This window comes from Melopsittacus undulatus, chromosome 14 (assembly GCF_012275295.1).
Source record: "Melopsittacus undulatus isolate bMelUnd1 chromosome 14, bMelUnd1.mat.Z, whole genome shotgun sequence".
Taxonomy (NCBI): domain Eukaryota; kingdom Metazoa; phylum Chordata; class Aves; order Psittaciformes; family Psittaculidae; genus Melopsittacus; species Melopsittacus undulatus.
The window spans coordinates 5,975,686-5,990,718 of record NC_047540.1 but is presented as its reverse complement, the minus strand read 5'-3'; the positions used below and the strand labels follow the sequence as shown (position 1 = coordinate 5,990,718).

The 15,033-nt window shown below is 46.2% G+C and overlaps 1 protein-coding gene across 2 annotated transcripts in view; it reads right to left on the bottom strand.

Moving 5' to 3' along the window:
* Positions 1-1,083: 1,083 nt before the first annotated feature.
* Positions 1,084-15,033, bottom strand: part of NFYC (nuclear transcription factor Y subunit gamma) — a 28,568-nt gene continuing 14,618 nt past the window's right edge. The window contains exons 3-10 of one of the 2 annotated variants that reach the window (XM_034069219.1): positions 14,524-14,595; positions 12,896-13,009; positions 10,887-10,982; positions 7,353-7,526; positions 6,869-7,027; positions 3,371-3,478; positions 2,575-2,634; positions 1,084-1,975 (exon numbers count right to left, since the gene is read on the bottom strand). In XM_034069219.1, coding sequence (XP_033925110.1) covers positions 1,856-1,975; positions 2,575-2,634; positions 3,371-3,478; positions 6,869-7,027; positions 7,353-7,526; positions 10,887-10,982; positions 12,896-13,009; positions 14,524-14,595 — 903 coding nt within the window. In that variant the 3' untranslated portion in view covers positions 1,084-1,855. The remainder of the gene's footprint in view (positions 1,976-2,574; positions 2,635-3,370; positions 3,479-6,868; positions 7,028-7,352; positions 7,527-10,886; positions 10,983-12,895; positions 13,010-14,523; positions 14,596-15,033) is intronic. The other variant, XM_034069220.1, reaches the window with a different exon arrangement.

The window sequence follows — 15,033 nt, the reverse complement described above, 5'->3', positions numbered from 1 at the left end:
GGTGGGATCTGTCTGCAACCATCGAGGCGATCCATCAGCAGCAGCGTCCCTGTCAGCTGGAGACAGAGACTGTCACCAGAAACCCCTCTCCTCTCAGGGGCGCCCCACTCCCCCCTTCCGCCCTGTAAGCGGTTTATCCCTACTGAGCTGTGACCCATCCCAAGCACCCCTCGGGAGCAGCGCTCACTGGTGCCCTCTCGCGGCCGGTCCCAAGCACGGAGCTTCCACGAGAGGTGCACTTCTTCCCCCTCATCTGTTCCATGCCCAGATGCTGCTCCAGAGCCCTGGCCCTGCAGGATGATGCCTGGGAAGGTGCCGGGCTGCATCATCCGCTGCTGGCTCCCAGCACTGCAGAGCCAGGGAGAACACATAACAACAGTAAATGAACACTTACAAAGGTCAGGAGGTGCAGCCTGTGCAGCAAGGTCCCACTGCAAGAGCCAGGTCCAGATGAGCAGTTTGCATCAGTGCAGGGCTGGACAGGAGTTTCTTTCCTCAAGCAGGACAAGGGGCACCCAGGGCTGCTCCTCACCCCGTTTCTGGGCACTGCAGGGGAAAGCACGACACGGATGGGCCAAGGCTGTGAAACCACAGCACACTGAGTGCTGCTGGCAGCGAGCAGCAGGAGCCAGCACTGGCACCGGCCCCAGCAGGCACCACATGAAGCCACAGAGACACTCCTGGACCAAGTGCCAACTGTGTCACAGCGTGAGGCTCAGTTAGACTCACAGCCATGATTAGCTAAGACCTGAGTGAGACTCAGTGACCCAGCACCACCGGGGTACCCGCAGTGTGTTCAGTTAAACCTGCCCCTGGATGAGCAGGGAAGCTGCAGGGAGAGGCGGTGCAGCTGCAGCACCCACAGCTGAAGGCCTGCACTCAGGCATTAATCAGTGCATGGAGCTCCCCTTGCTGTGGGAGCCAGCAACAGAACCCCCATCTCCCCATTTGAGCCCTCATCCAGCCCACCCTTAAATGCTGTTGCTGGTTTCACTACTTCAGTGGCATATTTTCCAGGGATTCAGGCTGTTCTTTGCTTGGCAGGTTGACACCAGGCCCTGGGGCTCAAAGAAAGCACACACGTTATCTTACAAAGGAGATTTATTTCATTTTATGAAGCTTATATTACATGCAGGGACTGCTGCTGGTACAACAGCTGACAGCAGGGCTGGGGTTTGTCCACACTTCCATTAGTGTTCCTGGAATAAACCAGGCCAAATTAAAGAATCTTTGCCCTTAGAAAATACAGTCATAATACAAGGAATGGGGTTTATTTGTTTTCACTTTAATTACTCCTCCCCTGCTCCCTGCCCTTGAGCTGCATGTAGCCAATGCTCTGGCTTACCAAAAAAGGAGGCAGGAGAGGAAAATCTAACACACACATTCCCCCCCACTCCCCTAACAAACCACTGAGATGGGAGGACTGAATCTAGCTCTAGTCAGAGAGAAAACACAAACAGAATACTGGGAATGAAGCTCTTACAACAAACCAGATGCAGCACCCTTTAATAACTGTACCAGATAAAAACGTTTTACACGTTGTTGTTGTTCAATGAGGTGCTACAAACTCCTTTGACGAGTTCAGGTTTTATGGGTTTGAACACGCAGCTGAATACACAGAAATATTGATTTCTAAAAATAAAAATATTGCATTCTTGGCAGTGTCTGATGGATATTCCCTCATACCCACCAGAGGAAGGTGTACAGTGCACCGAAGACCGCAGCCTACTATAGGCTTAATACCGAGTACAGAGACACAGAAGCAGATGTATTCATCAGACCAGGGAGGGATGGCACATGTCAAACTGGTACGTGCTCCTTCCTACACAGAGACAACTTGCTCCAAGGTCCCTGCTCAGTCCCCTGTCACTTGTGTGGCTTGGCCATCTGAGGTCTGGTTGGTGGACTGGATGAACATGGGCTGGGTGATGTCCTGGCCTGCAGGCATGGTCACTTGCTGGATCTGATAAAGTTGCTGGCAGAGATGGAAGGAAGGGAAAGAAATGACTGTCAGTTCTCATCATACCCAGTCCCAGCTCCCTTTGAGCAGAACACGGTGGATTAACCCCACAAATGTAGAGGTGGCCTTAACAACAACTCACAGGTCCAAGTAAAATCCATCCCCTGAAAAAGCAGGCCATGAAATCACTGCTAGACATTTGCTGCTAAATCCTAACAAAGTCATCCTGTGAATTTCTGATCACAGAATCCCAGACTGGTTTGGGCTGAAGAGACCTTAAAGCTCATCCTCAAACCCCCTGCTGTGGGCAGGGACACAGCTTGCTTCAAGCCCCATCCAGCCTGGCCTCAATGCCCAGACTGTTAGGACTAAAATGGATCCCACCCAGAGTGCAAGGGACTGGATTAACTGAGAGTGAAGGCAGCAGAACACAGGGAATGCACCTGAATTAAGACTGGCACAACATCCACACGCCCTGCTCCTGGTCAGGGCTTGCCAGCAGTAGCAGGGTTTTACCAGGAGGAGCAGATTTGCTAGAACATGCAGGCTTCTGGACAGTCTTTCTAGCCCTTGACTTCAAAAGGGTGCAGGACGCAGGGACTCCAAGTTCTTACCTGTCCGTCTGTGAACTGGCTGAACTGCTGCTGCCCTTGCTGGACTTCTGTCTGTGTTATCTACAAGGATAAGAGAAGGATGATCATTGACAGCACTTCGCAGAGGGTCAGAACCCCACTAACAATATTGTGCTGCTGCTTTTCAAGAGCTTTTAGACTCTTTCAAACATCATTACCCCACCACGTGGTACGATAGAGCTTATGCCACCAGCCCAAAGTCATGCTGGTGCTAATGGCAAATCAAGAACAAAGGACAAGGGATTCAGGCCTTCCAAACCAGACACAAGCATCTCCTCTCTGACTTGGAATGTGGCCTCCAGGATCACAGAAAAGCAGCAGCCTTCCTATCCTCTGAAGGCAGAGAAGAATCCCTTAGAGACCAGCCTCAACAAGAACATGAGAGAACCTTCTGGCAGCAACACTGGTCTTGATGTTTCACCTCTGAAACAGCTTTCCTGAGAGGCTGCACAGCTGCTTCTCCCTCACCCAGCCAGAAGGAACAGAAGTAAAGAGAAGGTTGATGAACTGGAGTTTTACTGGCAACCAGCTCAGAAGCAGCGTGAGCTTTGTACAGTGAGACACACACACACACATATATGCATGCACCTTTCACGTACAGGTAAAGGAGGCTTCCTCTATGCTCCTTGCTTCATTATTCTGATGAATGTAAAGGGAAGAAAAAGAAATGCAGGAAACCTAGCCCAAGAGTTGGTAAATTCGACTGGGATTTGCAGTTTCAGGAGCTAGGGAACAACACTTTACCAGTTCATGTCAGCCCTGCTGTTCCCGTGCGTACCTGCTGTGCATTGGTTGCAAGCGTCTGGATCTGCCCCTGGACTACCTGGGTGCCTGACACAGGTTGGGCTAAGCGGATATACTGCAGCTGGCCAGCATTCAACTGAACCTGGAGACAAGTGGAGGGGGCAGGGAAAGAAAATTAAACAGGTAACTGTAACCTGACACACACAAACCTCTCTTCTCGTTTCCACAACAGGAGCCAGAGTAACAGATGACACCGGGAAGCTTCACTTGATTAACGGTTTAGATGAGTAACTACCACGGACCCTGCCAAGCAAGAGCGAGCTCCACAGAACTCCTGCATGTTCCTAAGTAAACCCCTGAGGAAGCCCAACATTACCTCTTGCTCCAGAACGGGGGTGGTCAGTTAGCAGCTGAAGCACATTAACTGCTCCATTTCAGAGAGCTTTGAGAACACTTCTTTTTGGTTACGAGAACTGAGTTACTACTTTGATGTAGCACTTCACATAAAGAAAGCTGTTAGAAGCTATAACGACACTCCTATCATATCCTGCCAAAGAAATATGACAGAATATATGGGATATTTTCACATAAATAAAGACAGCAGAGATGACAAAACCCAAAGATATATTTGGAAGCTTTTAATGCAGCTCTCTGCCAATATACATCAACCCCCACCTGGCAAAGGTGTTGATGCTTTGTGTATAACATTGAAACACAAATTTACTTCCTACAACCCTGATCTTGCAAGGTGAGATGCTTGGGGGTGTGGGATATGAAGACACTGTCATCATGCTAACCTGTGATGTAAACAGCTAATACACATCTGAGAAGCAATAAAAGGGTCACAGCATGATTGATACTACAGTTGAGTTTTTCATAACTTCAGGACATTTAGATGCAGTCTTAAGGTTAATTATATACAGATAAAGGTTTTGAGTTTTCTTCATTTTACAAAGGGGAAAGGACACACAAAATACTTCACAAACTGCTCACTGACAAAGGTTCAAGTGCCTAGAACTCAGTCTTGGCACTTACACAGAGGCTGCTGACTTCACCAGCTGTGGTTACAAGCTCCAAGATTATTTCAAGAGCAAATAAACTGCACATGAACATTTGTTTCTGCACTGAGATCTGCCAGCAGATTTTGGTTTTCACACTGGGGGCTTCCTGCTTCCATTTTAACTACACCATGAACTGAACGGGTGAAAAGCAATTCAGAGGACGTTCTGTCAGCAATGAGAGCCAGCTCCACAGCCCAGCCAGGGCTGGTGAGACACTGCTTAGGTTTCCAACAAAATGAATGTAGTCAAACAAGCAATGACCATTTCATTGATGCACACACTTCCTCCCAGGTTGTCTCCATTTGTAAGTCACTTCTCCACAAGCAACCCAGGTCCTAACCGGTAAATCCCAGCAGAGATGTGTACATGGGACCAGGAGCACGTGGGAAACCAGCAGAGAACATTGGTGAGATTCTCTTGACACTCCTGCAGTCACCAGAGGCACGACTGGTTTCACCAGAGTTGTAAACTGTCACATCAGTGTTATGAAAGATTCTTTGCTAAACCCCAACACGTACCAGACAGAAACAGAACTATGAGAAGACAGCACTAACTACAGCAAGAGAGAAGGAAACCCAAGGGGAAAATCAGACAAGCACAGCAGGAGGAGTAGAACAGGCAGCAGCACTGAAGAGACCAAAGGCTGAAATTCTCATACATCAAATAGGCCAGGGCATTACAAAGCTCCTGTAGCAAATGCACAGCTCCATGTCCTATTTTACTTCACTCTCGGAAGTGAGCAATGGGAAGATGCTTCCTTCAGCACGAACTTGATTCTTCAACACGTTGCGATTAAGAAAAAGTCCTCTTAATTACAGCACAAACAGCATCTCTGCTAGATCCAGAAGTGTGAATTGTGACTGTTCCATTAAGGCACTGCTCCAAAGTTGCTCTGTTTTGGAGTCCTACAATTGTTAGAGATCCAAGTGCTCCCGAAGACAAAAGATACCACACTCAGCAGTGTAAAGAGCTTCTGAGGACCAGCTACCTGCTCTTAGATGCTCTCAAGCAAGAGGAAAGTAGAAACATGTGCTTGGCCAAAAGCAGACACTGGAGAAGAGCCTCCAGTCTCACACTCCTAAAACATGGAACCACTTGCAATGGGATCCACCTATGCAGAGAACAGTTCTTTCAGCAGGTTACAGCCCCCTCACGATAAAGAATCCCTTCTCCTAGTAGATGTCCAATCCTCCTCCTTTTAGCGAGTTACAGAATTCACTGGAGACAGCTGGAAAACAAGACTGAACTGTTCCTTTTACTGCTGACCCAAAGGAGGATGCTGCAATGTTCAGTGCTGCTCTAACGGACTCGCTGAGGCTGGTGGTGGAGGTCCCTTTCCAAAATGCTCTGTAGAACAAGTATCTCGGAGAGACTTTCATAAGAAAGGAAGGAAAAAAGATGTAAAAAGAAAGGTAGAGAAGAGCACAGGGAAGAAAAAGGTTGTCCATAGTAAAGCACCATATTTGACAAGCAATTCACTTCCTTTCTGACCAACACCTTCAGCCAAGTGGCAGGAATTAGCTGGAGACTTCAAGAGGTGAAAAGGATTTGGAAGTGGGTAGGAAAGTTCTGGCAACACCCACAACTGAAACTTTCTTCAAGATGCTGTGGCAAAGCACGAGCATTTCCAGCCCTAGGGAGGGAAGCTCTGCAAGTCTTGAAGAGCAGCACTGCTGTGAAAGCTCAGCTTAATAACAGAAATCAAAGGCAAAGTGAAATGTTGGTCTTGGTCACTTGCTCTGACCTTTGGCTGCTGGTTAAGTACACACAACTGGACAGGTTTTTCTTTAAGAGGTGTGAAATTTTCCAGATGGGAACCAAAAGACCTGGCTTTGATGTGAATGGAAGTTACACAGAGGGGGGAAAAATGTGTTGACCCATGTGTTTACCTAGAACACACACCAGAATGTCACTGCTGATGGCGGGTACTCAAAATCCCTTTCTTACAGCCACAGCAAGTCTATATTGACGTGACAGTGAAGAAGCATCTTCTGGCTTTGCAAAGCTGTTCCTTTGACCAGCCCGAAGTACTTGCAGAAATATTTCTTATAACATAGGAGTTTATAAATAGCTCACAGATGGCACCTTTCCCACTCAGTCTGCCCAGTCATGACTTCAGATTGCAGAGGCAGAACCAAGTAAAGGCAAAAGAAGTCAATTATGCTTTTATTGAAACCATGCTGGAGTAAAGAACTGAAGTTTATCCAGGAAATACTTATTGCTTCCTAATCGTAGCTATTTCACTCAGGGGCAAGTGCTGGGGGTGGGCAATGTGTCTACACTAGTGGGTAGATTTACTTCCCTCTTCATGTCACACCTGGTTAGTTTTCCTCTCTAAGTGCAGGAAACACACCACTCAATCCAAACTTCCTCTTCCAGTTAAAAAAGCACACGTCTGCAGTCTCGTGCCAGAACACCAGCAGACACTTTGCTCTTAACACTGTGAGACAGTTCTCCTGGCAAAGCCTTACCGGGATTTGCTGGATTTCTCCTGTGTTGGTGATGATCTGCTGCATGACTTGCATGGTCTGCCCCGTCCCACTCTGAGCCTGCTGGCTCTGGCCTTGCGGCTGGGCCTGCACTATCTGTACCTGCTGGCCTTCTCCAACCTGCATCGTCACAGGGGTGGTCTGCATTCAAAACAAGGATAAGGACCAAGCAAGGACTGAACATGAGCGAAACAGCCACGGGATACAAAGACTGCAACAGACAGATTGCTTCCTAGACCCACTGTTACTTGTTGATCCATAAATCATCACAAATGGAAGCCAGGACCTAGACGACCGCTGTTAGTGAGATACCTGAACACCTGGTTGTGAACAGAACACACACTTCTGGCCTATACTGGCTGTTCTGAGCAGTGAGATCAGGACACTGCAGTATACACATGGGTGAGGTGAGGGTTTCACCAGCTGCACTGACCTGCAGAGCCTCTGAATGTTGTTCATGGCTCACCTGCCCTTGCTGAGGCTGAGCGATGATGATCTGTCCTGGCTGGATGGTAGTTGTAGATGTGGTGGTCTGTTGTCCTTGCTGCTGCCCCTGAACCTGCACTGCAGCAGGCTGCTGGGCAAGGGTGAAGTAATACTGCACAGGCTCAGCTGGGGTCACAGCCTGACGTACCTCTTCCTGCAGCAGAAGTAAAAACCAGGTGAACAGGGAGGGAACAGATCCATATCCAAACCCTCCCCAGCTGAAACATTCGCCCCCTAAACACAATCTATGGGAAAATACCTTTAATACCTTGTTTGAAAGAGTTTAAGCAAATAAATATGAAATAAATTAAAATGGGGATTCCTTATTTATTCCAGCTATGGGAGTACCAAAACCATTTCCAACACCCTCTGTATAATATGCAGTCACCAATTTCATTAAGAGAAGCAAATGAATAAAATTACTGTAGCTGAAATCCACACAACTCCTTACCAATGAATTCTATCATCGCCTGTTACCTTAACTCAGAATGAGTTGCAAACGCACCTTATGAAGCCTCATCCATTACCAAACCCTCTTCTTAGACTAACACAAATCTCAATCTAGCTCCAACATTAAACTCCTGGGAATAAAAGCCACGGACTTGATGTACCCTGTTGTGTCTTTATTTAAATCCAGCTTCTGGAGAATGGTAACAATTTCACCTTGTACCATAGCTCAGCAGCCTGATTCTGCTGGTAGCGGGAGTATCTCAACAGTGGGAAGAAACAAAAGGCTCTGCTCTAGCTCACTGTCAGAAGCACAGGCTGAAATGCTGCTGGTTTGTTTTATTTAAGTATGTCTTTAGAAGGGAAAAGCCCCTTGTGATTAACAGTGTTTTAGGCACAGAAGTGGATTTTCAGAGCTGATGTGCAGTGCAAGCTGTTAACGCTCAAGAAGCCAAACTCTTAAGCTCCTCAGAGGAGCAGCCGGATCCTGCACACACTGAAGCTGCGGACACAGACGTTCACTCCATGGCAGAAGGCGTAAACAATCCTCTCCCAGCCACCTCGAGTTCACAGCTGAGAGTGTAGGATGTTTACACGTGCTACAACATGGTACTTCACACTTACACCAGGCTGCTCGGCTCCCCTGCATTAAATGAGGCTTGTTCATGGGTTACCTTCAGTATATCCAACTGGACAGGAGAAGAAAAATCCACATTACACAAGATCAATACATGTTGGCTAGATGGGCATCAGGCTGGAATAAAAGAGCCTGTTTGCTTAGATGCAGGTCTCTCAGAGAGAGCAACTAAAGGAAAGACTATTGGGAGGTTTTTAACAGCCTACAGAAAATCACCCCCCAAAGATGAAGGTGCTCATAGTTGGCTGTAATCAAGATGCAACTTCTAAGCTTGGCTCTCAGAGCAAACACTGGCACTATCCCATAGTACTGCACACCACTGCAATCAGACACTCACCACACTTCCTACATATGGGAGCTTGCTGATTATTCCTGTTTGCTTCATCAAATCCTTTGGGGAGGGATTACCAACAAATTTAAACTAGATATTCAACAGGGTATATCTCAGTCAATCACAAACTGCATGCACAGGAGAGCTGTGGCTGCTTCTGTATAGCCCAGTCCTCAGAGATGTTATTTCTAGAGTGCTCCAACCCTTCATTCCTAGCTGAATCCCGTAATAACTAAAGCAACTGAATACTTCTGTAAGCATCTATTCCAGGCTAAGCTGCATTTGCTACAGGCAAAAATGGCTTTAAATCCAAATCTGCTTGAACTACGTTGTATCCCATCATTTTCATCTTTTATTTTCCAGCCATGGCTTCAGTTACCAGAGCAACACAACAGTGATGGTTTCATTCCCAGCTCTTCCACGTAACTACCACTAACTTGTCAAACAGTGGTAGAGAGAAAACCCAGACGGTGCCCCCAGGCAGAGGTGCAGGCTGCCAGCCCGCGGGCAGCCACTTTTCAACACTCTTGAGGCAAAGGAGTGTTTTCCACTGCAAAGTCCTAACTACATTCTTATCAAGCAGCTGCTTCTTCATTAAACTTCCATCAGAAGCATTTCTCGTGACACAGCAGTGTTCACAGCCAGTGGATGTATCAGTGACAGACAGATCTCTACAGCCTAAACCCAACAGTGTTTCACTGCTGATGCTGTGCAATCCAAAAGACTGATGTATCAAGACACATTAACCAAGCAACCTACATGCATCTAGCACACTACTAAAATACTTCAGGCATTCATTTGAATACAGAACTCGAATGTTCCATAATCAGAACATTCTGATGTGAGTCAAAAAACTCCAGCAAGAAGATATGGGCAATGTTCTCCCTCCCAAACATGGAGTACTTCTAAAAATAGCTCTACAAAGTGGAATAACCAAATGAAGCACCTAAAAGAACTGAATCTGCAATGCCAGAATTAACCGGTGCTATCTCAGGCTGCTTACAGAGCAGAACAAACCAAACGTGGGTTTTCTTTCCCCCCCCGTGACGTGAAGCATCAAGAGCAGCTGTGTAGGCTGCTGCTTCATTTTTGATGTAATACAGAACTCAGATCTTTGGCTAAATCATCTCTGCTGCAGGGAGAAAACAGGGAATGGGGGGAAGGAACTGTGCCATGCTACCACATGTGATGCTCCCTGTATGTACAGAACAGAGCTCCAAGCACACCTGGAATGAAGCATTGGGATGCTGCTCACTTTAGACCCAGCTGACTGCGGCAGCAGCATGGACTGTCCTGCCTGGATTGTGACACAAAAGGCGTTTTCCTTGCCAGGAAGATGTTTTCCAGCTTCTCCAGGAGCACTCACTTGGGAAGCTAAAGGATCACCCTGGATTTTTCAGACTAACACACTGCAGACCTTCCAAAGCAGCAGAAAACCAGCTGAAGGAACGGTAACAATCACTGAACTGGTGACCTTTCAGCAGCAAAACACCAAGTTTTTAGGTGAAGGAGAGAAATGAGTCTACCAGGAGCTGCCTTTGAAGCAGCAAGACCGAGCTTCAACCCCACCTCATTGCCTTTTCAGCACTGTCTCAAGCATGGAGGGAAACAAGTGCTTTGTAAAACAAGCAGCTTGTGAAATGTCAAAGACCCTGTGCTCAGATGAGCATGGCAACCTGCTGCTGTAAACATCCGACTGAAAGCCCCCTTAACACCTTAAAGCTTCCAGTCAAGGATGTTTACAGTAGCCAGGACTGCCCCAAAGGAAGCAGAAGCAAAGGAGCCTTTTTCTCCCTTTACAAGTCAAAGGATGCAGCTTCATCACACTTCCTAAGTTAGTTTTTTAACACTGGCAATATTTGGTATGGGAACTAGCTAGCAGTTTTTGTCCCCATGTCCGACTTCTGTCAATCTCCTCTCAAGCTCTATTCCTATTAAAAATCTGAAGAACATGAAAATTACTGTAAATACACATGCAAAAGAGAGAGGCACAAACCTCATGTTTAATCTGATCCTGTACTGTTTTATCAACTCTGTTTAACTACAGACTGAAGTCACCCCAAGGAAAGGACAAGCCATAAGGCTTGTTTGTGTCTCACCTGCCGCTTTGGAGGTTTCAGTTCATCTCTTGGAACAATATCAATAAGAAAGTCGAACTGGTCAAACTTTGTAATGGCCATGGCAATGTCATTCCTCTAGAAAAGAACAAAACAACAGAGAAAGCCATTCTTTAGCTTTAAAAGTCAGGTTTGTCTCTGGATAACTAAAGTTAGAGCTTGTTAACTGAGTCAAGTGAGGCCTCCAAGATGCGCAATAGAAAGTGCTTTTACAGCCATCTACTCACCCACCAGGCCTCATCAGGCTGTCCACAATATTACAGCTGCAATTCACCACTGAGGGCTCATGACAACCACCATAAGCCTTTTAGCACATTAAAAAACAGGGCGAATTCTTCTAAAAACCCCCTTGAAACCCCAAAGTGAGCTAAAATGAAGCTTTGCTGGATGGCTGCTCCATGGAGCAACATCTGCAGAGCCTCTGAGCTGGGCAGGGATTAAAAGAAAGAAAAAAGTAAGTACTACAGGATCTTTTTCAAGGCAGGGGAATCCCAGGAGATGTTGAGAACAAGCTTCAGCATGTGGATGGGAAAAATGGGTAGAAGCAAGCATGAAGATTAAAACACACTCAGCAAACTGGCCAAACACGTATCAGAAGAGAGATGTGCAAGAGCCAACGAGCTTCTGTGAAAAACTGGCAGGGTAAATGTCTGCTCCAAGCAGCCTGTAACTTTGCTTTCATACTGTGCCTGAAAAAGAAACCTAAAGAACAGCATTATGTCAAAGCATTACGGACCTTCATAAACAGTAACCCAGCAATAAGTCATCACTTAAACGTATATGCTTCAGATCTGAAACAACCCCCATGATAAAGAAGCTGAATTCCTTAATAAAACCACAACAAAAGACATACTGTGCCATTTTAAAACCCCTGCAAGCCTTTTTACAAAGCTGGGCTAATTGAAGAAGCTGTTAGAAGTCTCATTAGCTGAAGATAAATCTGTAAAGCATATATATATATTATATATATACATGTATATGAACAAGATTTGAGACACAGATGCCCATGCTGCCTGATGCGGACGTGAAATCTGAAAGACCATCAACCATCTCACTTTGTGCTAGTTGACATTTCTAAACCTCACTGCCTTTGGCATTTAACTGCCCAAGAGTGAACACACACAAAGCCTGAGAGACTTCTTTTGTTCTGCAGGCAGCACGTGTTACAGAAGTGTCTTCACCAGGAAGAAAACTTGGCCTGAACAGACACAGCTCCTGTTCCATTCTCCCTCCTGAGAACTGGGTTCAATCCAGTCTCCTTGGGAACACACTTCCATAACTCAGACCACTCCAAGTTTTCTTCCCAAGTAAGCAGCAACTGAATTTCTGCAAAGTCTTGCACATTAGGATCAGGTTTTACGTACGATTCTGAAATAAATGGACCCATCCAAGCCTGAAATCAGATGTCTCTCCTCGCCACCACAGCAATCTCAGTGCAAGGGTACAGGAGCATGACATGGTCCTAAATTTCTCACCTCTGATCTGAAGGTCTGAACTGATTGCTGGTGTAGTTTCAATTACTTCTAGTCAAAATGCTAAAAATTAATGGAAGAAGACCCAAACAAAACCTTAAAGAGTTAGTTTACTCCTGAACCACTAAAAAATGACTATTATTGAGGGCCCCTCAATCCAAAAGAAGCAGTCACCTGCTCTGGAGGAAGGTATTTTTGTTTTCATCTCGATTTATCCATACAACCACCTCGGGTTTACATTAGAACTACTACTGAAAACCAAATCAACCACAAGTTGATCAGTACAGCTACCTGAGGCCTCACAGCAGGTCACAGTTAGCTCACACTGCAGCTCTGGTTTGGTTTTGCTGTTGTTGCTTACAGCATTTCGGTTGCGCTGCGCCCTGTGCGTGGTACACAGGTTGGTACTGGTAAACACAGACACTAAAGGTCCTGTCCACAAAACAGGTTTCGTATTATGGAAACAAAGAGCTGGAAAGTTGGTGAAGCAGCTGAAGGCTGGGTGGGAGCAGCTGTTACCTGCAGTGTCCTGCGCTTGTTATCCTCTGTGTGTATCCATGCTCGCAGAGTCAGTTCTGTTATGAATATCTGGGCAGCCTTCGCAAACAGCACCGGAGCTTCTGCACTGATCATCTGCAACCAGAGTCCCAAAGAGTCACCACATTCCAGTTAAACACACTGTGAACAGGACTCAGCATCTAAAGTCTGGCTCCCAAGTCTGCTTCCTCCAGTCAAATGTCAGCTCCATGAGACCTTGTAAGTCTTTGAAAGATGACTCTAAAGAAGATGGGAACTCCCTTTGCACAAAGCATCACATGGAAAAGACAAGGGGTGATGGGCACAAGTTATTCCCAGGGAGATTCCGACCGGACACAAGAGGAAAATTTTTCCCAGTGAGAACAACCTGGAATAATTTCCCAAGGGAAGTGGTAACTCCCCAGCACTGAGCACTGTTAAGATTCACTGGACAGGGTGCTGGGCCATCTAGTCTAGGTCATGCTTTGCCTAGCTAGGTTGGACCAGATGATCCCTGAGGTCCCTTCCAACCTGGGATTCTAAGATTTGAGGGTTCTATTGTACTTCATTATGGCCAGTAAACAGCATCAGTGCACATTCACCAGGACGGTGTCAGTCAGCAGCTCGTCCCAGCAGTGCCCTGGCATGTGCATAAGGGATTTGGCAACTGAAGAGGACAGGCTAAGGGCTCATTGTAAACCTGGTCCTCGCTTTATCACTACATTTCTGCAGTCTGGAATGAATACCAACCTGCTGTTCTGTGACTCCCTAACTGCTGACACTGCAAAGGAGGTTCGGAGGCCTGAGCAAGGACTCTGCCTTCTCTCCAAATTCCTGTTCCTTAAAAAGTCTCTAGCTCAAGTTTACTCAAATTAAGCACTTTCATTATTAGCTGGCTTGGCATTAGTGCTGACTTCTAGTACAGCTTTCTGACTAAATAATGTTCCAGGCCAGAAACTTGCCCTGCCCTACAAATCTCCTCTTCTTCTTCATCAGCAAAAATGTGGCACTCATTTGGTTCAGACACAGACCTGGGACCTCAGGCCTGGGTTTGCTCCCTTCCCAGATGAATGAATGGCTCCCTTGTACAGGGAGACAACACACACCTCCTTCAGGACCTCATTCAAGTGTTAAAGGTTGTCCTTACGGAAGGATGGTGTCACACGGGAAAAACAAGAAGGCAGTGCAGTTTTCATCAGTGAATGCACATGTTATGGTCACCAGTCACACATCAAGGGCTCAGCTCCAACACTGGTATCACACCCCTGTCCCATAAAATTTGAAACGGCAGAGCACAGAGTTGAGGGCTTTATAGAGGGAAGAACTGAGAGAAACAAGGAGGACACATGAGCAAAGACAAGGAAGCACTAGAAAAAAACCCAGGAAATATCCAGAATTACACAGAAACCTGATCTTTACCAGCAGAAAGCAAAAGTGCCAGAGTCTCGCAAAGCTCCCAAATCAGTCTGCCTCCCCCAGCTCAGTTTAATTACACAAGACCAGCTATGATTGCATTCAAGGCAACTGTTCGAGTGTGCTTTAAAAATAATAATAATGCTGGTAAGAAATAATGAATCGCTACAATATCCACCAAAGGATTAGCAGAAGTCCAGCAAACCCCAGGAGCCTACCTTCACATCTTCATCTAGTTTCATTATCTTCTTAATCCGAGCCAGAGGGAGTTCTTGAACCCTAAAGTCTTTCTGCAGAGAGATGCATATTGGAGAGACTCTTTACTGATACTTAACTTAAAACAAGGTAAAATACAAGATGTCAGAACAAGTCTGGATTGACCAGAACTGTCCCCAGTGCAATGTCCAATGACTTCCTAGCTTGCAATGCAATAAATAAATTCACACGACAGTTAAAAATGAAGCTGCCCATACTTTGATAAGCTGCATAATAAACCTCTTTCATGTGGGGATGAAGACAAACTACAGCTCTTGAACACAAGAATTCACTGTGCTCAAAGAGGAAAGTCATTAATTCTGGTTATGCATACAAATTTCTACATCTGTTTCTTTAATCAACTATCTATGCACAGCCTGAAAAAAAGCAGCTTATCTTCAGGCTGGGGGATTGGGGTTTTCACTCTGAACAGCCCGGCTTCCACTGGAGCTCTTTTGTTTTCAGCTCCATTA